General features: G+C 41.9%; 1 protein-coding gene across 7 annotated transcripts in view; it reads left to right on the top strand.

The window, feature by feature from the left end:
• The window catches only part of ZC3H14 (zinc finger CCCH-type containing 14), a 39575-nt gene that overhangs the window by 9315 nt on the left and 5168 nt on the right, over positions 1-25092 (top strand). For 3 of the 7 annotated variants that reach the window (XM_070469762.1, XM_070469760.1, XM_070469759.1), the window contains exons 7-12: positions 559-719; positions 1252-1352; positions 2709-2864; positions 18130-18204; positions 22698-22857; positions 23575-23807. In XM_070469762.1, coding sequence (XP_070325863.1) covers positions 559-719; positions 1252-1352; positions 2709-2864; positions 18130-18204; positions 22698-22857; positions 23575-23807 — 886 coding nt within the window. Of the gene's footprint in view, positions 1-558; positions 720-1251; positions 1353-2708; positions 2865-15990; positions 16574-18129; positions 18205-22697; positions 22858-23574; positions 23808-25092 lie in introns of those variants that run through there. The other 4 variants (XM_070469761.1, XM_070469763.1, XM_070469764.1 and 1 more) reach the window with 4 other exon arrangements.

Raw genomic sequence — 25092 nt, forward strand, 5'->3', positions numbered from 1 at the left:
TGAAATAACATCACATATTGCAAGTTTGTTTTAAACTGATTTCTGAGCTGCTCAACATAATACACCAGTCACATTTTCCACTCCACAACTGTCTTCTACAGATATTTTGCATCTTGTTCATTTTCCTAGGATGCTAACATTTGAGATAGCTCTAACCTTAAGATGTAATTTTGGGAGGATTTTAGGTCAGTTTTAGATCCTTCATGGCTATAGTAAACAATTGAGTAACTCCACTTTACTGGCATCCTCAACAGTACTGTATGCTGCCATTTATGAATGACAATAAAGCACTTTTTTGCTTTAGCTTAAGATTGGTTATTAGAGATATTACTTTTATTTATATAAGAAAGCAGGGAAATAGCCCATGAACTTAATTCTTAATATTGCTTGGCTTTTTCTTTTTCTTTTTTTTTTTTAATTTTTATTAGTTGGAGGCTAATTACTTTACATCATTACCGTAGTTTTTGTTATACATTGATAGGCTTTTTCTTTATTAAGTATTCTGTAGTAGAATTTTATCTTCTGAGACTAGGTAAGTGGAAATTTATCTGATTGCAGGAAGAAAACTTTCGGAAGAGAAAATTGCCTGTGGTAAGTTCAGTTGTTAAAGTAAAAAAGTTCAGTCACGATGGAGAAGAGGAGGAGGAAGACGATGACCGTGGGTCCCGGACCGGAAGCCTCTCCAGCAGCGTGTCAGTGCCGGCGAAGCCTGAAAGGAGGTACCTGAGCGTGTCCGTAACCAATCTTTCGTTGCCTGGGAGAGTCTAATGGGTTACAGAGGTACCTGAGTGTGTCTGCAAATTATTAACCTTTCATTGCCTGGTACAGTCTCATGGGTTTCTTGAAGAGGATATCATGAAAATACAAAGTTAATCCTGTGTAAGACTTTTCCATGCCTGGGTTAGGAAGATCCCCTGGAGAAGGGCATGGCAACCCACTCCAGTATTCTTGCCTGGAGAGTGCCATGGACAGAGGAGCCCGGGGGTCGCAGAGTTGGACATGACTGAGTGACCAACACACACACAGGACTGTCCCATTGGTAATCTCTATTAAAAACTGTAACATGGGTGGGAGGAAAGGGGATCCAAAGTCATTGTTTGAAAAGTTATAAGATTCCAATCCATTTGGTATTTCCTAAAGCCTACAGCTGGTCTGTTCCAGACCAGAGAAGGCTGTAGTAAAGATACAATGGATGGCTAGCATGTAAAGAACTCAAATCTAAAGTTCAATTAAAATACCTTTCTTTTTTAGACCTTCACTTCCACCTTCTAAACAAGCTAACAAGAATCTAATTTTGAAGGCTATTTCTGAAGCTCAAGAATCTGTAACAAAAACAACTAACTATTCTACAGGTAATTTGAATGTTTATAATCCCTGAGTAACCTGTAGTTGATCGCTCCTCAAGTGTTGATAGAGATGCCTGCTAAGTGTTAGGGCCAACGTGAGAATGATTCAAAGGGGATTTGACCACTTTGAGAAACTTTCTCAGCTGTCAGTAGAAGTTAGTTCTCTGAACAACTGTAATGCCTTTTACTCCCTCTTTCTAATAAGGGTAAAATATATAATGGAAATCATAAAGGGGATTTTGGTAAATATGAGATTTTCATGTTTATAGCATCATAGCCAACATTAGATACAAATTTATGTTGTATGAAAGGGAGCAAAACTCAAAATCGGTTGGAATTAGAAAAATTTGTCTAGCATATGAACAAATTGGTTTCTTTCCTTTCAGTAAAACCTATTAATGGAATATGAGGCAGACAATTGACTCATGTTCTTGCCCCAGTCCTAGTGGAAGTACTAAATGGTTTTATGAAAGACTATAAAGTATTGACTTGTTTTTAAAACAAAGGAGAAGAATGAGCTATAATAATATCTTACCGAAAACTCATCCTAAAATGTAACCAAATGATGGGTGTCATATTGCCATCAGATTCTGTGCTCTGTGCCCCGCGTGCTATAACTAGTATGTAAAATTTTCTGTTAATAAGCTATAATGGTTACCCACTCTTAATTTTTTAATTTTTACTTTTGCTACGGATTTGAAGACTGTTCTTTTAGCATTTTTCTGCTTTTCTGTTCTCTTTTGCATCTCTTTGTGTGACCCTTTCTTAAAATGAAGTAAACTGTAAGCTAGCAACTTTCGAGCCTGGTAGTCATCTGTACCCTTACTTCTCATCCCTAATTTAACCCTGAACATGAACAGCGTTTGAATGATTAGGTACAGGCCAAGTTGACCTAACAGTTCCTCTATTTACATTTTCTTTTTTGATCTGTCAGCAATATTGAGTATTTAGAATGGTGAGAAATTTAGACATCACCGTGAACTTAAAATTTCCTACTTTTGTAACCGGAGAGAGTCTCAAAGATTTTTGAGAAATAGCATTGAAATTCTTTATCCAGGCTATCAAGATTATAATTTGATATTATTTTAGAACCATGAAGCAGAACCCAGACTGCACATGGTTAACAACACATGTGTGCTGCTGTGTGTTTATTGCATGTAGTTTAAGATGTATAGGTGTGTTTTATATAAGCATGGGTAACTAAGAGTATTGAAAGGAAACATGAGGTATCTATGAACTGTTTCTAACAGCTCATATATTCTAAACCCAAGAAGGCATTTACGTTTAATGTGATACTCACTGTTGAATTTTGATATATCACGTCAATTGAATTTCCTTATTTTTTTGTCTTTTATGTAAAAGTCTCACAGAAACAGACACTTCCAGTTGCTCCCAGAACTCGAACTTCTCAGGAAGAATTGCTAGCAGAAACGGTCCAGGGACAAGGCAGAGTCCCCAGGATGAGTTCTCCCATTAAAGAAGAGGGAGCGAAAGGAGATAATACAGACGGAAGTCAAGGTAATAGTGTAAATGGTGTTTATTCTCTACTATACTTTCTTTCACAAGACATTACATATTTTCCAGTGAGTATTTATGAAATCTTGGTTATGCTATGAGAAAAGGGTTCAGTAGGCCCATGAATAGAATAAGGGAACATGAGGGAAGTCTATACATTTTTCAGAATTTAAAAAACCATATTATTGGGGAAATTTTTAGTGTTCTCAAAAGTGGAAAGAATAGGGCAGTGAATTCCCATGAATCCAGTCACCCAGCTTTTTCAGTATTTTGCCAGTCTTCAGTCATGTGGATGCCTGCACTCTTCTTTCCTTTTTGTTAATCCTACCCCTGTTCCCTGGAACTTGAAGTCTTGTCTTTCAGTCTCCCCTTTCTGACCATCATGTTTCTGATCTGTCAGAGCTGCCTTATTGTCCTGGTAGTACTAGTTTATCCCTTGGGTCTGACATACTCCAGCTAATATTTCTGCTTTCTTTCTCTCAGCCCCTCACCCCCACTCTTGCACAGACCCTCCTATCTGATAGAGTGTGACTCTGATCCTGTGACTCCTTTGTTAGAGCACTTCTGGCCCCTCCTCCCACTCGGCGTCGTCTAGGACTGATGCCAGCATCTTGGCCTTTCGGCAGCTTCATTCATCATCTGTCCCTGGGCCTGCCTAGCCCTTCTCCACTGCTTTCTACCCTGTTTCTTCTGTTCCCATCAGGAAAGACTCTAGTTTGTTCTGTGAAGATCTGATTAAAAAACTCCACCAAAGCTGCGTGCTACTTGTGACTTAATACTTCTGTAATGCCGGAATATATTTTTTCATTCCTCCTCATCGAGGTCCTTTGAATTGTTCCAGGGTCCTCTCAGATTTACTTGTTTCATGAAACCCTATGCTTCCATCTTATATTTGTCCCTTCTCTCTCTCTCTTTTTTAAAAAGCCCTTAACCTAGGGTGTGCAGTTTGCCATCTCCATATGTGTGGTTCCAATAAATCATGGTCCTGAAAATGGGAAAACCCCCAAAATAGCCAGTAGGTATTGATTCAAAGTATAAGTGGGCCAATTTGTTTAAAGCTGTGGAAACTGGGATTTGAGCTTTAGTAAGGATTTGCAGTGAATTGGAGTCTGTTAAACAGGTTTGAATATGTGATTTCATGATGGTTTTTTTCTCCCCCCCATGGTGGTATTTTTAAGTAAATTCTTGGTGGTGGTGTAGTTGGCTAAGTTGTGTCTGACTCTTTGGACCTCATGGACTGTAGCTTGCCAGGCTCCTTTCTCCATGGGATTCACCAGGCAAGCATACTGGAGTGGGGTGCCATTTCCTTCTCCAAGTAAACCCTTAATTGGTCCTTTTGGAGGATAATAGATACTAATTCATTGTTGTGAGAACCAGAGAAGTAAAATTGAGCATTTATGCTTTCTTTCCTTTAAGGGTGGTACCACAGGGTGACAGAGTTGTTCAGGAGCTAGTACTTGTTTTTGTAAGTGAAGTTTTATCAAACTGAGCCGTGTCCATTTACCTGTGTTTGGTCTGTGCCTCTCATACGACAGCCACAGAGCTGGACAGCTGCAGCAGACCATGAAACCCCACAGCTTAAAACTGCTCGCTATCCCCTTGATACAGTAGATGAAGGGAGCATCTTTTAAAATTATTTTAGCTTAGAAGTGAAAACAAAATGATAGAATTGTAGTAGTTTTTCCCCCCAACTAACAGTGAATTAGTGAATCTAGGTACTGATAATGGCTATTAAAACTTCTAAAAGTGAAAATCCACTATTTTGTGCCTCCTGATGAAAGAATAAAAGATGACCCTAGTCTTGCCGGGGGATGTGAACCTGAGTGATCAAGTCTCTGATGCAGCAGTCAGCTGGCAGGAAATACAGAGGCCAGGAGTGTGCAACAGGCAAAGTGTAGTTTCGGGGGCATTATATATATCAGTAGACTTAAAAGACAAAATGCAAGGGACAAGGGTAAGGTGTCCGTGTCTGGGTATGTACACTTGTATGATAAAATCTCAAACTAGATATTACTCTAAAAAGCATCTATGATTCCTTGTGGATAGGAGTACATGGAGGGAGGCTAGTGGGGTGGCTTCTTCTTCAGTCATTCGGTCGTGTCCCACTCTTTACGACCCCATGGACTGCAGCACGCCAGGCCTCCCTGTCCCTCACCATCTCCCGGAGTTTACTCAAACTCATGTCCATTGGATCCAACAATCTCATTCTCTGTCTCACTCTTCTCCTGCCTTCAGTCTTCCCTGACATCGGGGACTTTCCCATGAGTTGACTCTTCTCATCAGGTGGCCAAAGTTTTGGAGTTTCAGCTTCAGATTGACTGGTTGGATCTGCTTGCAGTCCACAGGACTCTTCATAGTCTTCTTCAGCACCACAGTTTGAAAGCATCCATTTTTCAGCATTCAGCTTTTTTTTTTTTCTTTTTTAGCACTCAGCTTTCTTTATGGTCCAACTCTCACATCCATACATGGCTACTGGAAAGACCATAGTTTTGACTCTATGGCCCTTGCTTGGCAAAATGTTGTCTTTGCTCTTTAATACACTGTCTAGGTTTGTCAGTAGCTTTCTTTCCAAGAAGCAAGCGTCTTTTAACTTCACGGCTGAAGTCACCATCCACAGTGATTTTAGAGCCAGAGAGGAAATCTGTCCCTGCTTCCACCTTTTTCCCTTCTGTTTGCCATAAAATGGTGTGATCTTAGCTTTTTTAATACTGAATCTTAAGCCAGAGTTTTCACTCTCCTCTTTCACCTTCATCAAGAGGCTGTTTTCTGCCAGTTAGAGTGGCATTATCATCTGCATCTCTGAGGTTGTTGATACTTCTCTCAGCAATCTTGGTTCCAGCTTGTAACTCATCCAGCCCAGTATTTCGCATGCTGTGGGGTGGCTTACTTAGATCTATTTTCTAAGATTATAATGGTGTTTTGCCTTATAAGAACTCATTAGGTGTTTCTGTGCGGCTTCCTATATCATTGTTTTGTTTTAAAGTAAAAGGTTAAAAAACTGAAAATGTGTGGAGTACCTCTACTGCTAAAGACTATTACTGCTGTTACTGGTAACATTTGTTCACAAGCGAAGAATGACACTGCAAAGTTAATTAGTTCGCTTAGTCACTGTTGGTAGCTTCCTCTCTTACAGGTTTTTAAAAATCTAGATATGCACATATAATGGCTGGAGTTGTTGATAGTGTTCTCTGATCTTTCTAACCTCTGTACTTTAATGAGGCTAGCTACCTCACAGTATTTTGCTTTTGTTTTGGGTTAATCTGTTGCTCAAAGTATATTTTGCCAGTCTTCTGAAAGATTTATCACAACAGCAGTTCTTGCTTTACTGATTCTCTTTTGGTGTGTGTTCCCTTTCATTGATTTCTGCTCTTTTTTTTTTTTTTTTTTGATTTCTGCTCTTATTTTTAACACATCCATCTATATTTTTTCTTACGTTAGCCTGTTTTTTGCAAAATGTAAGCATTTAAGGCATGAATTTCTCTTGACATGCCATTTTTGCTGCATGTCACAAATTTTTTGTTCTCATTCAAATGTGTTTAATGCATAGAATATGGAAGTTTTGGTTTTAGTCTTTTAATCATTTTAACTATATACTATGTATTTAATTGCATTGTGGTCAGATAGTGTGATCTGTATAATACATTTTTTTTTAAAGTAGTTTAAGACTTAATGTAGTCCATTTTGTACATCTACATGTACATTCTGAAAGAAAGTGGGTCCTAACTGTTGCATTGAAATTTCTGCATTTATAGATGAAGCTCTGTAGCTCATTCATGTTTGACCTGCTGAATTTTTGGTCTGCTTATCAGTGATTGAGAGGGTTTTGAAATTGCTTGTCAGGATGACAGATCTGCCTTAATTTCTCTGTACTTCTGGTAGATTTTGCTTCGTTTACTTTGAGGCTATTGAGCTAGGTGCATCTATATTTAAAATTGTCCTGATGAATTGAATCAGGAAGGTACATCTGATGAAACTTTTATCCTTATCTGTAACCCTCCATGTATTAACTGATGCTTTCATCTAAAACTCAGTTTTGTCCGATTTTAATGTAGCTAGTTAGTATTTGCCTCATGTGTCTTGTGTTCCGTGCATTTGTTTTTAGTCTTTTTTGTCCTTGTTAGGTGTATGTCTTTTAACTACATAAAAAAAAAAAGCTACATTATTTTTTAAAAATTCCTTCTGAGCTTGCTTTTTATATGAGTTTAAACCATTCACATTTATGAAGATTATTGATGGAGTTGGACTAATTTCTGTCACTTTTTCGGGGGGGGTTTGTATTTGCGTGCTTTCATTTTTTGCCCTTTTTTAAAGATTTATTAATTACATTACATTGTAATTGTTGATTGCCCAGCTTTACTTTATTTTGTGTTATTTTAAATTCTGTTTCTGTTCTTTGGTTACCACTGACATTTTACTGTACAAATTTAGTATTATAAAAGTTAATATTCTGACCCCATCTGCAAACAGTAAATGGATTTTAGAATATCTTAGCTGCGGTCTTTACCTTCTCAGACTTTACATTGTGTTTCCAGCAGTTCATCTATGTCCTTTTTTTTTTTTAGTGCATAAATTGGGCACCATTATTATTTAACCCAGGCTATGTTTGTTCAGATTTACCAAACATATATCATGTTTATTTTTTTCCTCAGATCTCTTGAACGTTACTTAGGGACCGTCATTTTTCAGTGTTTGGAGATATTTTTTGATGTGTGTTCTTTGGGAGTTTCTTTAGGACAGGCCTGTTGGTGGTGAATCTCCCAGAAGTCTGTTTCCCTGCAGGCGTGCTCCGGTCCTCTCGTTCTTGTGCAGCGCTTTCGCTGCACACACGAATCTGGGTTACGACGGCTGCTTGTTCTCACCGCCTTGTTTGTATGATTCCACCGTCTTCTGGCTTCCATTGTTGCCGAGTGGACTTCTGTTATTCTGATCATCTGTCATTCCTTTGTACGGGATCTGTCCTTTTTCTGGCTGCTTTCAAGATCTTCTCTTTGTCTTTGATGTTCTGCAGTTTCACTACAATGTGTCTAGGCATGGATTCCTTTTATCATTCTTTTTGGTATATATTGAATAAAATTTTATATCTAAAGTGAAATATATTACATTATGAAATACATGCTTACACTGGAAAATTTGGGAAAAGATATTGTAATATTTGCTGGTAGATTAGAAGATAAATAGTACCGAGCAATTTAAAATAGCAAGTAACGTTTTTTTCTTCATTATTTTTCACGCTGGTTCTCCTGGAGGCCACTGCTTATAAATGCTCCTGTTTATGACTTTCTTTCATTTTCCCCATTTAATAATATGCTTATACCACTGTTTCCTAATTCAGCTTTAGTTGGTATGTTTTGATTTCTTGCTTCAGTATATTAGAATGTAACTCACTTTTCCTTGCCTCCATGCCTATATAGTAAATTAACTGTTTTTAGTTCATCTATTGATTACTTTTTATAATTTTAAGTAATATACCTATTTCTTGTGTAATTAACTGTATCAGTATATGTTGACTCCTGAAAGATAAAGATATTTATGCCCTTTAATTCTTACATATCTTTTCTCATCCCCTTTTAAAATTCTGTCGTCTCTACTTTTATATTGCTGAAGAAGATCGAATATACAGTATGTTCTGAATTTTGTTTTGTTCTTTTGTTGTTGTAATGCTTTTCTGGTTATTACTGTGCTTTGTAGGTTGGCTCTAAAAGTTGAGAACCAGTAAGCAGCATTTAAATCTTTAAGACGCAAAACACTCCTCAGGCCCAGCTGTATGTAGATCGTCTTCTCCTGTTCTTGGTTTAGGAGCTCCCTGGAGTTGTTTATTTTCTTTTCCTTGTGCTCAGCGTCTTCTTAGGTTCTTTTTCCCCTTCTTTCCTTGCCCTCCTGCGTTATAGTCGATGTCTTTGGGTTTCCCATTTTTCATCAGGTACCTTCCTCCTAGAACCTCTGCCCTTTCTTCTCATCCCACTGGTTGCTCTCTGGTCTGCTTCAAGATTCCATTCCAGGACTTACTCCTCCCCTGAGTTCACACTGCATTTTCTAGATCCCCTTTGTCTTCCATTTTTGTCACCAGATCATGAAAAAACTTAGGAAAAAGTATGGGAAATAAATTTTCTTGGCCTTTAGAAATCTAAAGTGTTAATTGATATTAATTGATTTGGTAAAGAAGTTTAATCCTCAAAAGTTGAAAGGCGTGACTTCTTTATCTTGAGGCTTCTGTGTTTGTGCTGAGAAGTTGATTGCCCATCTGATTCTTACTCCATTATTAATACTAGGGCTTTTCTTCTGGAAATATTTAGGATTTTCTCCTTTTCTTAATGGAAATATAGTTGATTTCTATTTCAGGTGTACAGCCAAATGATTCATCTATACATACATACATACATACACATGCATTCATATGTATTTTTTTCTTCAGATTCTTTTCCATTAAAGCTTATTATCCTGTGTTCTTGATGTTTAAAATTTACTGTGATGAATCTACGTACTAGTTAGTTACTATCTCTTTTGTGTCCTCAATTTTGACTTGATCTTATTCTACTCTGAAATATTTTCTTGACTTTCTCTTTGGTTCCCCTCTCTTTTCTTTTTTTCCCAAACAGGCAGATTTTAAAAAATTTCCACAAGTTCTCTCTTGTTTTGTTTTTCATATTATCTTGTGAATACAGGATCATTTCAAATTGTCTGAAGAACATAGAGGGTTTGAAGGATTTTTTTTTTTTTTTAAGAATTCTTTTTTGCCCCCCCACAAAGTAGTTTCCTATCAGTTTTCATTTGCTCTTTTTGCCATTTCATTTGTAGGCTCTTTTCAACAAGTCTGGTCCTAATTTAAGAAAGTGTTAGTCTCTCAGTCGTGTCAGACTGCGATCCCATGGACTCTGCTATCCGCCAGGCTCCTCTGTCCGTGGAATTCTCCAGGCAAGGATACTGGAGTGGGTTGCCATTGCCTTCTCCAAGGGATCTTCCCAGCCCAGGGGTCTAACCCAGATCTGCATTGCAAACAGATAGATTCTTCACCACTGAGTCATCAGCGAAGCCCTAGTTTAAGAAAAGGTCGTACAAAGACTTACTTGGAGTTGGGGCATGGGCTCTTAGCTTTATTGTTGGCAGGTTTTGTTTTAAATAAAGCAGGCAAGGAGCTGCTTTATTGGCCTTGAAATCGCAGAGGAATTTCCCTGGGAGCCTTTATACTCCCACTAGCTGCCTAGATTTTACCCAGATTATTTGCTGAGTTTCTTTAGAAAAGAATATTCTTTAAAATTAAAAAATTTTATCTTTTAATGTTTGTGTGCCTATACCATTCAGAAAACCTAGTTTTTTGTTTCATAACCTTAGAAATCTTTGCTCATTGCTCTGCCCTCTCACCCGTGGGTACCCGTTTGTTCATCTGGCTCAGCACTGTCAACTCTCAGATTTGTGTTTGGACCTTGGGCCTGAATTCCTGTCCAGCTGTTTTATGTATCTCCTTGGATATATAGTGAACCCTTTTAAACTTGTCTAAAACCAAACTGCTAACATCTTCCCGTTCAATCTGTTCTTCCTCCAGCCCTCCTTGTTTTAGTTAATGGTAGCTGTTCCTTTCCAGTTGCTCAGGCCAGAAACCTGTGCTATTCTTTCTTTCATGCTTTCTGCCCTTCTTCCTTTCCTCAGTCTCTCTCTCCTTTCCTTCCTTCCCTCCTTTTCCCTTTCTCCCCTTTTTCCCTCCTTCCCTTCCTCCACCTTTAGCAAATCCTGTCATCTTCTACCTTCAGAATATATTAAAATTCACCCATCCCTTGTATCTCTGCATCTGTTACCCTCGTGTAAGCCGTCGTCCCTGACTTGCCTTGATGACTGCAGTAATGACCTTCCTGATCTGTCTGCTCACAAACATCCCCTGTTGCTGTCTGTTTCCACAGCAGAGATGGATCCTTTTAAACTGAGTTGGATCCCAGCACACCCTTGCTCAGAACCCTCTGGTGACTCTCTGTTAACGCTCCCAAGGACAAAAGCCCTCCACGATCTCATCCCCTACCCTGCTAGGCCCCCAGCCCTGTTCCCCTTGCTCTTGCCTAGACCTGCTTTGGTGTGGTTCTTTCGGAGCATTCAGAGACGAGCGTGTGTGAGCTGCTTTGGCCTCTTCTGGGAACGTTTTCTTCAGTCATCTGTAAGCTCGCTCATTCTCTGTGAGGCCGTCCCTAGGCCCCCAGCCCCATTCTCTAATCCACTTTCCTAAAACTTTTTTTTCCTCTATAGCACTTAACTGCCATCTAATATATATTTTATATTTTCATCGTTCAGTTTTTAAACAGATCTGGGGCTTTAATTATCATCCACATAAGATTTTTTTTTTTTTTTTTTTTTGAGGCTTGTCTTCTCCTCCCCACCCCAGTGTGTGTGTGTGTGTGTGTGTGACGGGTGTGTGTGTGTGTGTGACGGGTGTGTGTGTGTGTGTGACGGGTGTGTGTGTGTGTGTGTGTGTGTGTGTGTGTGACGGGTGTGTGTGTGTGTGACGTGGGTGTGTGTGTGTGTGACGGTGTGTGTGTGTGTGTGTGACGGGTGTGTGTGTGTGTGACGTGGGTGTGTGTGACGGTGTGTGTGTGTGTGTGTGTGTGTGTGTGTGACGTGGGTGTGTGTGACGGGTGTGTGTGTGTGACGGGTGTGTGTGTGTGTGTGTGATGGGTGTGTGTGTGTGACGGGGTGTGTGTGTGTGACGGGGGTGTGTGTGTGACGCACGTGTGTGTGTGTGTGACACGTGTGTGTGTGTGATGGGTGTGTGTGTGTGTGTGATGGGTGTGTGTGTGACGGGTGTGTGTGTGTGTGTGTGACGGGTGTGTGTGTGTGACGGGTGTGTGTGTGTGACGGGTGTGTGTGTGTGTGACGGGGGTGTGTGTGACGCGTGTGTGTGTGTGAGACGGGGGTGTGTGTGACGGGGTGTGTGTGTGTGTGACGGGGGTGTGTGTGTGACGTGTGTGTGTGACGCGTGTGTGTGACGGGGGTGTGTGTGTGTGAGACGGGTGTGTGTGTGTGACGGGTGTGTGTGTGTGTGTGTGTGTGTGTGTGTGTGTGACGGGTGTGTGTGTGTGTGTGTGTGTGTGACGGGTGTGTGTGTGTGACGCGTGTGTGTGTGTGTGTGACGGTGTGTGTGTGTGACGGGGGTGTGTGTGTGTGTGACGGGGGTGTGTGTGTGACGTGTGTGTGTGTGACGGGGGTGTGTGTGCGAGACGGGTGTGTGTGTGACGGGTGTGTGTGTGTGTGTGTGACGGGTGTGTGTGTGTGTGTGTGACGGGTGTGTGTGTGTGACGGGGGTGTGTGTGTGTGTGACGGGGGTGTGTGTGTGACGTATGTGTGTGTGACGCGTGTGTGTGTGTGTGTGACGGGTGTGTGTGTGTGTGTGTGACGGGGGTGTGTGTGTGTGACGGGGGTGTGTGTGTGTGTGTGATGGGTGTGTGTGTGTGACGGGGGTGTGTGTGTGACGGGGGTGTGTGTGTGTGACGGGTGTGTGTGTGTGTGTGTGTGACGGGGGTGTGTGTGTGATGGGGGTGTGTGTGTGACGGGGGTGTGTGTGTGTGTGGTTTGTTGCTGTTGTTGAGCACCCAGAGTGCTGGCTGGCGTGTGGCAGCAGCTGAGTAGATGTTTGTTGCCTTAACCCGTGTGTCACCGCTGCCTCGCTTGCACTTCTCCCAGTGTCTTGTTTGTGGCTCTTCTGCTGGGCTTCAGCAGTATTTGTGCATGTGTTTTCTATGTTCCAGAGGTGGTTGAAATCTCATTTCTATAATCTGCTCCCTAACCATATAATGCTAAAGTCATTTTTCAGGGTGTACACTCATTGTATATATTTCGTTACATACACACACTCAAATGGTATTATTGATGTGTAAGAACTTGTAAAAACAGAGTTCTAAGGAGTATAGAGATAAAAAATATTTTTAATATAATAGAATTTCTGATTTCCTTTCTCCACCTTAGTGGAGGAAGTGGATTATTGTCTTGGAAACCCAATTTGAAATCCACTGCTATATGTTGTTAAGGATTTGTGCTATTTTCACGTTCTTTACTTCATTTTTATGGACTCTCCAGAAGGAGAGGCTATAAATGTATATACTTAATGTATCATGTTGGACTGGAATCACTGTGAAAGACATATATGAAAATATGAATATGAAAAAGGAGTTTTCATATTCAGAAGAAAACAAGAAAGTCCCCTCTCCATTCTGCCCACTGCCTTCCTCAGAGGTAAGCACTGCACTTACAGACTGGTGTGTGTCTGTACTCTTAGTGTTTTTTAAAGTATGTTTGTACATATCCATCCTTCCTAGGTAGAGTAGAATTCTCAGTGTATTTCTGTGCACACATACACATATGTATAAAAAGAGTTCCACCACATGGGTTTTCTTTGTAACGTGTTTTGTTCCATTTACTGTATCGTAGAAGTATCATAATACAGTGATTATGAGTAGGGGCTCAGGGTGACAGACTGCTAGGGTGTTAAACTAGGCTCTGCCGCTCACTCACTGACCTTTTTTTTTTTTTCTTCCCATTTATTTTTATTAGTTGGAGGCTACTTACTTTAGAGTATTGTGGATTTACATGTGTTCCCCATCCCGATCCCCCCTCCCTCACTCACTGACCTTAACCTTTCTGAGTTGTGGTTTCCCAAGAATATGTTAACTTTCTCTGTTGATGAATATTTACATTAGCGTCTATGGAAGGCTCTTTGCTTATTTTGCATTCTGAAGTTGAGCTGGGCTCACAGGGCTGAGCAGGAAGCCCCGTGGGCTCTTCCTGGGCACCTGCTTCCCTGTGGCCCGTCCCCCGCGGGGCCGCTCTCCTGCCTCTCACTGCAGCCGTGTCTGCTGCCTGCAGTGAGCCTGTTGGCATCCAGGTCGCGCCGGGCCCAGGGTGTGCCACGCTCCTCTGTTAGCTGGCGCTCCTGAGGAATTCCAGGTGGCTCCAAGGCCTTGTAAGTTTTGAAAATTATTTTCTGTATAAAGATTTTGAAGATTTAGGTTAATTTACAGCTAACAGTGAAGAAGTAAATAAAGATTTTTATATAAATGTCAGTGCTTTTTCTTTATTACTGGGAAGCCAAAGGCTGCAGTTATTTATACAAATTCTTTTGGAGGGGCTGTGGGGAGTCATGTTCACCATCTTGCATCCTCATATTTTACCCAGCTTATTTGTTGGCTTAGTGAGGAAACCAAAGTAAAAACCTCTCTCAGACTACAGCCATGGAGAGAGATTCTCTGATGCATTCTCAGACACTCTCTGAATGCAGGAGACATTCTCTTGGATCGGAAGCCTTTAATTTTGTTAAGATGATGGTACTCCCCAAAGAGATCTTAGATTAATCAACTCAAGTCTTTGTTAAAATCTCTGCTGGCTTTTTTGCAGGAGATGCAAGCTGATTCTGAAATTTACATAGAAAGGAAAAGAACTTGAAACAGCCATAACTATTGAAAAATAATAAAATTAGAGGACTTAAATTTTTCAGTTTCAAAACTTCCTGCAGAGCTGCAGCTGTGCCATCTCCTGGGGTGTAAGGGTGTACGTGTAAATCAGCCGAATCAGGGTGAGATTCCAGAAATAAGGCAGTGTGCTTATGATCTGTTGAATTTTGACAAGGATGTAAAGGCTGTTCATTGGGGAAAGAGCATTCTTTTCAACAAATGATGCTCAACAAGTGGATAGGCACATGCAAAAGAATAAAGTTGGATCCTTACCCTACACCATATATGAAAATTAACTCAAAATGGATCAGATGCATAAGTGTAAAAACTAAAATGACAACACTCTTAGGAGAAGGAGTCAGGAATAACTGAGTGAACCTGGACTAGACACGGTTCCTCGTCTATGGCACCAGAAGCACACACAACTGAAGAAACGACAGGTGAAGCTGGGCTTGGTCAAAGTTCAAGCTTCTGTGCTTCAGAGGATGCCGTCCAGGAAGAGGCAGTAGCCGGGGCGTGGAGGCGACCTGGACGCCCGTCCGCAGACCAACGGGTGAGGAGGCTGTGGTGCATACACACCGTGGAGTATCACTCAGCCGTTAAAAAGAATCCATCTGAACCAGTTCTAATGAGATGGATGAAACTGGAGCCCATTATACAGAGTGAAGTAAGCCAGAAAGATAAAGAACATTACAGTATACTAACACATATATATGGAATTTAGAAAGATGGTAACGATAACCCTATATGCAAAACAGAAAAAGAGACACAGATGTACAGAACAGACTTTTGGACTCTGTGGGAGAAGGCGAGGGTGGGATGTTCTGAGAGAATAGCATTGAAACAAGTATACTATCAAGGGTGAAACAGATCACCAGCCCAGGTTGGATGCATGAGACGGGTGCTCAGGGCTAGTGCACTGGGAAGACCCAGAGGGATGGGGTGGGGAGGGAGGCGGGAGGGGGGATCGGCATGAGGAACACATGTAAATCCGTGGCTGATTCATGTCAATGTATGGCAAAAACCACTACAATATTATAAAGTAATTAACCTCCAACTAATAAAAATAAATGGAAAAAAAGAGAAAGAAAAAGGCAACCCACAGAATGGCAAAAAGTCACCTAATAATGATCTAGCAGCCAACCAAGGCCAAATCCTCATTGTTTCTGTCTTTAAATTTCCAGCATGTCTTTTTTTTTTTTGGGCCACCATGTCTTATATCAGTACAGTTGAATTCCATCATCACCACAAACAATTTTAATAAGATTTGTGTCTCATTAGAGACACATGGGTGTGATCATAGGTCCAGTTAGCCTCCAAATAGTGTCCTGTTACTATTTTCAAGGGGAAATGAAATTCAAGATACTAGATAAAGCAATTTAAAAATAACATGAAGCTTGACAATTCTGGGTACATTGATGAGCAAAAGTACATTAAGTTCACATCATATTCAGGTGTAAAGTACTTTATGTTACATTGCTTATTTATGCCTCAGATCTTCAGTGGCCCTTTTCATGTGAGGTAAATAATAGAAAATTCTTGGTGTGTCACCTGTCTGCTTCCAGCCAATCGCGAGCCAGAATTGTTTCCTGTGTAATAATAGGGTCTTTTGTTGGGAGAGGGGCTGTAAGGAAGACTTACAGGATACAGGGGGCTGCATATTAGGGCTTCTCGGTTGAAGCAGAGAGAAAATTGGTCTGGTTTGTTGAGCATTTTCAATTTATTTTGAGTTCTGACTCCAGAAATGTACAATCCTGTCTTTTCAATTACAGGTTTTAAAATGTTACTGATGTTTAATACTTCTTAAAGTCCCAGCCTTAATGATTGCTTTTACTTTTGATGAAAGCTTAGTGAGCTGTGAAAGAAAAATTACCAAATATTAAGAGGGAGAGAATTTTGTGAAAATGTCATCAAGGTTTCCATCACCATCTTTACCAATTTTCTTTTCACCTGGGCCAGTTGACTTAGGTTCCGTAACAAGTTCCTCTTGTTCACTGAATGAGCTAGACAATATTTCCCATCTTTTAAGGAAAATATCAACTGATATCAATGAAATTAAAGGGATGAAAGCAGCAATTTTGACAGTGGAAGCAAATCTGTTTGATCTTAATGTTAGAGTGTCACAGAATGAAGCAAAAATTTCATCTTTGGAGGTTAAAATGAATGAGTATTCAACAACATCTGAAGGCAGCAGACAGTTTGAAGATCTTCAAGAGGAAGTAGATTTTGAATCACAGTCAAGGACTACTGATGTAAAAATAATTGGCTTCCTTAGAAACATTGAGAAAGGTAAATTCTTAGAATGTGTTATCATCGGGTAACTTGACTGTAGTTTTCATATGGAGGCAGCAGGTCACAGAGAACTTGAATTTTTTTGTGGACCTTTAATGACAGAATCTTGTACATGATTTGTCTTAGAAACCCAGACCTTAGAATTCTATCCTGTTTAGTGGATCTCTAAAACTGAAGTTTTGAGAAGGTTAGAGGGGTGAAACAAACTTGAAATGTGAGAGAATGTCTTCTTTCATCTGTCTATTTTGTGATGTTACTTTAAAATGTATAATTCTTTCAGTATTCACTGTTTATGCTAAAGAGATCTGTTAGTATTTGAATTGGAACAGCATACTTCCTGTAACCTAATTAGAGGTCAGTTTCTCAGGCAGGCCTGCAGGAATACAACCTGGCTACATAGCTGCTTCAGGTCAGCTCCTGACGGTTTACTGTATTTCCAACCATGGTAATTTTGGAAGAAATTAACTTATTTTGGGGAGCAGGGCACATCTCTAAGGAGTAATGCAGTGTAACTTATATTTAAAAGAAATGAGGTGATAAAAATTTGGCAGATTTTAAACTTTTTAAAAAACATCTTAATGAAACATGGCAGTTGGTAAGCAGCTGCCAACTTAACGTGCCTGCTCTTAGTGAGCAAAACTGTCCTTGTGAAACTCACAGTAGATTTACGAAGCGTTAGCCTGCACGATCTTCCTGATACTTCAGTGGCATTTAGAACCTTGTCAACTACGTCCCTTCCTACATGTACTGTATCACTTGAATCAGCAAGTGAGGCCTGAGTGTGCTGCGCACTAGGCCGGGGACGTTTGGAGCAGTATGACTCCCTCGCGAACCCCAACCTGAAGATAGAAAAATCAGTTCCGTGTCTCTGTTCTGTTTATTTTGCAGTGTAACAGAAAACTGTGAATCCATTCAAGAAGTAACATCTAGCTGTGTCTTTTCTTACGGACTGTCTCAGTGCTCGTCCACCTGTTTTCATTCTAGCTGTGTCTTTTCTTCCGGGCTGTCTCAGTGCTTGTCCACCTGTTTTTGTGGTGTAGGACCTGCACTGCAGCGCTCTGAGCGTCTCCTTTGTGCGTTGTTCTCTGTGCCCATCCGGGCCTGCACTTTGTCCTTTGGGAATTCTGTGTTCTGCGGTGGGGGCTGACTTACCCGCTGAGAGCTCGGCGCAGACGGAGACCCTCCTTGCGGGGATCTTGCCACCGGCTGTCGCCCGGCTCCCAGGGAGCCAGCCGCGGGCCCGCGCAGCTCCTCCCGCTGGCTTCTGCAGCCCTTTGCCTTTATCACTGTGCTGCTCTCCAATCAAGGAAACCAGCTTCCAGACAGGGAGAGCCGTGGTCATTTTTGGTTTAACCTGAGTACAGGTTTTTGTCTTACAGACCTTTGGTCTAGGATTATTATTAAATTGTATTGTGGAAGCTTTAAGTTGTTTTAAAGACTTCCAATTAGGAACCCAGAAAGACTATTTTGGTCTTAATTTCTGGGAAGCACACGTGCTACTATTGTTTGTTTTTTTTTTTCAGCATAGTGAAGTTTTTAAATTTATGTTCTAGGAACTCAACAGAGGCAGTTGTTATCCCGATTGCAAATTGACCCCGTAATGGCAGAAACTCTGCAGATCAGTCAAGGTTGGTAATAATATTAAATTTTCTTTTGTAATCTAGCATTTTTCAGCTGCTATTTCCATTCCTTACACCTCATTTAATGTATCCTGTATCTCTTAGATCGTGCCCTAAGATGCTACATTAAGATCTATGAAAATATTTTAGGGCCAGGAGTCAGGATCTGCATTTTCTTCATGCTGTGTGGTGTTTACATTGTTTACCTCATGCAGAAACTTGCTTCCTGTGATACCATTTCACCCTGGTCCCTGGAAACCGTTGGCTGCTCACGCCTCTGCTTTAGGGACCTCTTGAATCCTTACCCTGCGTTCCATAGAACTTTGTCCATTGCTCTGAACTGCTTTTGTGTTCTCTGGCCTGATAAAACCTTATTCTCGCTCTGACTTCATGTTACAGTATCGTGGCCAGGTGTCCACCCAGAGCTTGTCATTCTGAGAGCTGCTGTAGCTTGCTTACCTGTCTCCCTGACCCCTAGCACACACAGGCACGTACCGTGGGCTCCCTCAGCCGCGGCGAGTGCCTTGTTCATGTCTGTGTTCCCAGTGCCCGGCCCCCGCCAGATGCGTAACTGCTGAATAAATGAACGGAGCCATTGGATCCTTGGAGTCTTAAATTCAGATCCTGTTTTTTCTGTTTCGTCTAAATCTGCCTGTTGTTGGAAGCTCTGGTTCCTCGACTGCTCCGTATCGACTCCTAACTGAATTTTCCTCACCTGTGTTCAGGACTCCACAGTCAACAATGATATTCCCTTACCCTTCCTGGCCTTCTGCTCAGAAAGCTGTGCTTATTCTCTCCAAGGATTGCCTTCTACCCAGATGCCAGATGGCATCCAGTTGGCAGATACTTAGGTGTTGACCCCCTTCTGTGGCTTTCCTCTCCCTCTCTCTGGCCCCTCCCTCCTGTCTGTGAAAGTGTTGAGATCCTCTGCATCCTTGATTTTGCCCTCTCATTTCCCAGCATTCCGTCCTGCTTCTGCATACGAGCACTTTCATTCAAGATGTTTGGTAGCTGAGGTCGCTGTGTGTGTTTGCATCATCAGTGCTTGCACATTTTTTGTTTCCTTCAGTTATTTTCACCCATGGTGCGTATCCTGTTTACATCACGCAGTTCTACAAGGCTTATGAGTGAGCACATCCTTTGCCTCCCTCCCACCACTTTTTGTTATTTCTGAGACCCCTTTGTTTCTGCTTATTCCTTTCATTTTTTTAACACCCTGGTTTTATTTCGTGTACTCTGTACTTCCTTATTTCTCTGAAGATATTAAAGGTGGTTTTGGACATTTTCTCCCCTACCTTCTTGGTCTTGTTTTCTCCAGGTGGTTTTTTTTGATCACTGTCTTTCACGGTAGGGGTTCTCAGATGTCTGAGGATCCTTGGTTGGCTTGTATTTGAGAGCGGGGTGCTTAAGCTGATTGGCCTTTTGGGTTCATTAATTAGAGGAGGAGGTAAGGGACTTTTGACTTTTGAACGTAGACCCTGCAGTAGAAGAAGGTTTGTCTTGCCTGTTTGCTTTGGCGGCGCTATGATGTCTGTGTCTTTGAGTCTTTTAGTTTGGTCAGCTTTTCCAGAGAAAGATTGTTCAAGAAGTGGATTGGGTGCCAGGGTTCTGGGAGCTCAGTGGGGACGGGACTCAGGGAGGCACCTCAGCATTAACTACTGTGTGATGTTTACTGGACACACAGACACACACACACATAGACAAGCACGCACACACACACACACTCAGACACACAGAGACAGACACACACATAGACGCACATGCACACACACACACACTCAGACACACACACACACACACAGTTTTCAGAATGGTACTTCTTGCAACATGGCTGGCATTCATTAGTCTAGAAACCCTCTGTTTTTACCTTTTCAGGAGTCTAAAGCTCCACTTTTCTCCAGGGGAGAAGTGGTCAAAGACTATCAGGAAATCTAACTGCTTTGTACAGTTTTAATAGTGTGCATTGAGTTAGTTTTGCACCTTTCTGTCAGACCATGATGCTTCATCCGCAGGCCTCTTGAGCAGTGATCAACAGGAAAGCCTGTCTTCAGTTATCCAAGTGTCTTCCAGGTTCGAGGCAGGGGAGTAGCCGCGGCAAGGGCCGCAGGAGAGAAGACAGACACACAGGGCTCAGGGAGAGCCCTGCTTCTGGAGGGACCCTTGAGCCGCGTCTGCCGTGCCCTGCCTTCTCCCAGCCCCTTCCCAGGGCCCCCTGTGCTGCCCCCTCCTTGGCCTGGGAAGAATCTTGGGATCCGTATTTCTTCATTGTTAGTTGAAGACTCGGCTTTTGGAGAGCTACTAAGTTAGTTTTCCACTTTCAAAATGTGGTTACCACTCCTGACGTGCCACGTTCCCCGTGCAGTGGAAGCATAGACTCTTCACCCCTGGAGCATCAAGAAAGTCCTTGGTTGTCTTTTCTTTTACAATTATTTTCTTTGTGAGGGTTTTTTTTGGTTGTTTTTAATTTAACCCTTTACTGACATTTTATTAGTGTTTCAGGAGGGTGCGAGTGTGTGGATTCAGGCTGTGGTCCTCACCCAGGAGATGTCGCTCGCTCTGCCTGACCCAGGCCACGCTTAGGAGTCGTGAAGGGGTGACAAGAGGCTCATGTCGAGAATGCAGCTGTGTTCTGTGCACACTTCTCTGCACCCTGATGTGTGGCACTGACGTCCCCATGATTTCTTCCATCTTTGATCTTTTGGCTTCTGGGACTTCACTGTCTGTTCTTCTACTAGTTCCTTTTCCATCTCCTTCAGTTCCCTTCCTCTCCTGCCCCTTAAAATGTTAGCGTTATCCTGTGTCTTGCCCTGAGTATTATTTTCGTCTTGTCTGTATTCTCCTGAGATGCAGGCTAGTAGAACTGCTGTGCCTCTAAGAGAGGAGGGTGGTGAGGAACCGCAGCCTGCGGACTGAACTCTGGCCCCTCTGTCTGCTCGCTGTGGGACGCGGCGAAGCAGGAGGACTCGAGTGCAAACTGGGCGTCTGCAGCCTGGGAAGGAGCTGCTTCCCTGGGCTCCCTGAGGATTCAGGGAGAAGATAGCCGCACTGAATATGTACAGTTGATCACATGTTCTCATCTCACCATCAGCAGAGACTGTTTCTTACTTCTTTCCCCCTCGTGATAATCAAATCTGAGTCTTCAGCTTCTTTCTGAACACCTGAGAGTTGTGCAGAGACCTCAGACTGCAGAAGTCTAAAACGGAAGTGCATCTCTGCCCACTTCTAAGCCTGCTCTTTGTCCTGTCCTGACGCGTGTGTCGTCGTCCCCCCCCGCCCCCCCTTGTCTACGGCTTTCCTGCCCTTGCAGGGGGAGGCAGGTTTGCCTCCTTCCTGGGACGGTAATTTAAAACGCACCTCCTGTGACTGCTAGTGCCCACATGAGTGTGGAACGTGTCTCCTCTTCCTCTAGGTGTGCAAGAGGATGACAGCGTGGGCAGCAGCCCCATGGCTGAGATCTGGGACTCTAGTCTATTCCTACCACTGTCTGTTTTTCTAAAAAAAAAAGTGCTCATATCACTTTACTATTTAGAAACCCTGGTTTACTTATTACTTTTGATCAGAATCCAAGCTCATTGGCACAGGGGCACGTACAAGATCCTTTAGGCCTCAAGCCTTCTTGCTACTTAATCTATTCAGCCTGCCACTTGTGTCCATCTATTTTTTCTACTGTGTTTTTTCACTTGTGTTTTTCTATTTTTTTGGTTTGTGTAGCTAGCACAGTTCTCTTAGGTATTCATTTTACTAAATGAGTGAACCTGAATAAGTGTCCTCTGAACTTTGGTTTCTGTTGCCTGTTAATTTAAAGAGCAGTACTGCTTGCTAACATTAGTCAGTGATGCCTGTTGAGAGGTCGGCAGCCTGTGTCCTGGGCTCCAGGTCTTGGTATATTTTATAAAGTAGTCGAGCTTGAAAATTACACTATAGGTGATGTGATCTGTGGCTGCTTGTGTTAAAAGTTCAGTGTTATCCTTGCTGTGTTTTTATCAATGTCTATTCATCTTAAAATTCTCTTTCAAAGTAGTCTGTCTTCAACCAGGCATAAACTATGCCACTTTTATTGTTTTCATCAGGGTGTGTTCTGTTCTGTAAGTGTGCAAAATGAACAAAACAGATTTTAGAGTTTTTTAAAAACAGCCTTCTTATCATAATTCAAGGGTGCATTAGGACTCTTTATTCTTTGTTTCTAGAAAATATTGTTGCACTTTTAAGTTTATGTCGTTAATAACATCCCGTTAGGTGCCTCGTGGAAGAACCTTTTATGCTGTAGGCAGGCAGTTCATTCGAATGCCTTGGTAATATGCCGTATGAGCAGAGGAATACGTGACTTCTTTGAAAAGATGTTTGGCATAGAATTGCAGCCCTATTCCTAAGTAGAACCATTGTAATTTTCCTTTAAAATAATTACAAATATATAAAGGATTGACATTCTTCTCACGTGTGTGATGTTGGGAATGCAAGATATATTCAAAAGTAAACATTTGTGGCCAATTTTTTTGGCTCAGATTACTATGACATGGAATCCATGGTCCATGCAGACACAAGATCATTTATTCTGAAGAAGCCAAAGCTGTCTGAGGAGCTAGTAGTGGCACCAAACCAGGAGTCGGGGATGAAGACTGCAGATGCCCTTCGGGTCCTTTCAGGACACCTTATGCAGACACGGTAGATGGATTCTTTTTTTTGTGTAGCTGATGTGTGTTGGTAGATAGTGGAGGTTAACCACTAGCGCCCAGCTCCCTCCTGCCCGTCCTGGCCCCTAGAGTAGATGCTGTACTGATGGAGAAGTCAGGCCGTGTATCACAAGGCACACCCAGTTTTCAAAAATCTCAGTTCATCTTTCTTATTCAGAAATCTGTTATCATACAAATAAGTCAGTATATGATTTAGGTCTTTTAATAAGATTAATTTCTTTATACATATCCAGGAAATGAAATTTTAAAAGCCAGATGATAAGAATTAGGAGATCTCATCAGAGAGTTAGCAAATTGGGTTGGGGTGATTATTGCCGTAGATAATGGACTGTTCTGTAAGGAAACAAATGTAGAGTTAATAAACTTAGTGTAAATATAGAACGGCTGGCTGGCTCTTGTGTTCTGAGCATAGATGCTGATTTTTCCATTTGTTTCCATATGACCCTGTGAGGGGTCAGAGCTGAGGGAGAGCGCCCTGAGGGCAGCCTGAAGGGCTGGTGTTGACGCCACAGTCGTCGTGTGTGAGCAGGAATCCGCTAGTTGTCCCTGGGAGTCCTGTCAGGGCTTGTTTGTTAGTGAAGGAGCCGCAGACCAGTCAAGGCAGTGATAGTGTTTTGAAGAGCGCTGTAGGAGGCTCGGCTTTTTGTGCGTTTCCCTAATTCTGTGGTATTTTCTATCTGTCTGGCAGAGATCTTGTACAACCAGATAAACCTGCGAGTCCCAAGTTTATAGTGACGCTGGACGGTGTCCCCAGCCCCCCAGGATACATGTCAGATCAAGAGGAGGACATGAGCTCTGAAGGAATGAGAGCCGCCCAGCACCCTGCAGCCTCACACGGGGGACTCGCGGGTCTGCTCCGCCCGCCGCACGCCCGCGTGCTGAGCAGGCAGCTTGAGGACCCAGATGGTAGCTTTGCAAACGGTGTGTGGGGCTCCGCCCGCCCTCTCAGGGCGCTGGCCTTGTGGAGGACGTCTGTGCCGCGCGTCTCTACCTTGAATGAATAGTGGTTGGAGGTCTTTTATTTATAATTTGGTAGTGGCCTTTATACTTCTTCAGACAAAATGACCAATTGAATTTGAAACTGTTTGTCCTTTGTGTGTACTAAAATGGAGGTCCACCATGGAGGCCAGCAAATACCTCTCTGTGATGCTTGTTAAAGGGTGAATTCATGCTTGGTGCCTTGTTTAACCTTTTTTTTCCCATTTAGAAATTATATTTGTGATATTCCCCTTGAACCAGCAGTAGTTGGTTACTCTTGTAATTAGTAATTAACTTGACAGAAAACTCTATTTGAATTTTGATGTTATTTCTACTTCAGTGAAATTCCCTTGAAAGGAGTTTCTTATCTAATACTTCAAAGTACTTCTTGGAGGTTTAGGAAAAAACCTTTTGTTTAAATTAATATAGAGGCATAGTAGTATAGATGAACTCAGTTCAGATAAGGACATGATTTTAGGCAGATGAACGCTTCTCAGCAATGCTTCTCTCACTGGATGTCAGGGGCTGGTGCCTTGAGCGTTTTCATTCTTGATAGAGAATTCCAGTCATCTTCCTCACAGCTTATAAAAATTTTAGGAACACCTTCATTGGCAAGGGAGACAATTACTGAATATTAAACTTAAAGATCATCAAAAAGCAGTAATGGGTTCTGAAATTTTCCTACAGTAATCCTTTTCTTGTTAGAGATACAAAAATGTATTAAATACATTTTTTAGTCACTAAAAACATAGTAGCCTTTAGCGGGAGATCGTCAGTGAGTGAAGGACTTATTGCTATTATCTTGAACAGAGTGGACTGCTGTGGATCAGTTTTGGTTGGTGGAGTAAGTTGTAAAATCTGACTTTTCTTTCAAAGGAGGAAAAATTTTAAATGTTAATAACAGAGGTGATAAGAACTGCAGTAGTCAGGCAGTTCAGATTTCTTGACCCCGTATATTCTGTTTAAAATATGAGAAGATTCTGGTGTTTTTAGTACTTTGGATTTCAGTTTGTAGTTTAATTTTTGGTACCTTCGGGTCTTGTTTAGTTGCCAAGTTGCGTCTGACCCTTTGCGACCCCGTGGACTCTAGCCCACCAGGCTCCTCTGTCTGTGGGGCTCTCCAGACAAGAGTACTGGAGCGGGTTGCTGTGTTCTCCTCCAGGGGGTCTTCCCACCCAGGGATGGAACTGGCGTCTCTTGCTCTGGCACCTGGATTCTTTACCCCTGA

This window comes from Odocoileus virginianus, chromosome 6, assembly GCF_023699985.2.
Source record: "Odocoileus virginianus isolate 20LAN1187 ecotype Illinois chromosome 6, Ovbor_1.2, whole genome shotgun sequence".
Taxonomy (NCBI): Eukaryota; Metazoa; Chordata; class Mammalia; order Artiodactyla; family Cervidae; genus Odocoileus; species Odocoileus virginianus.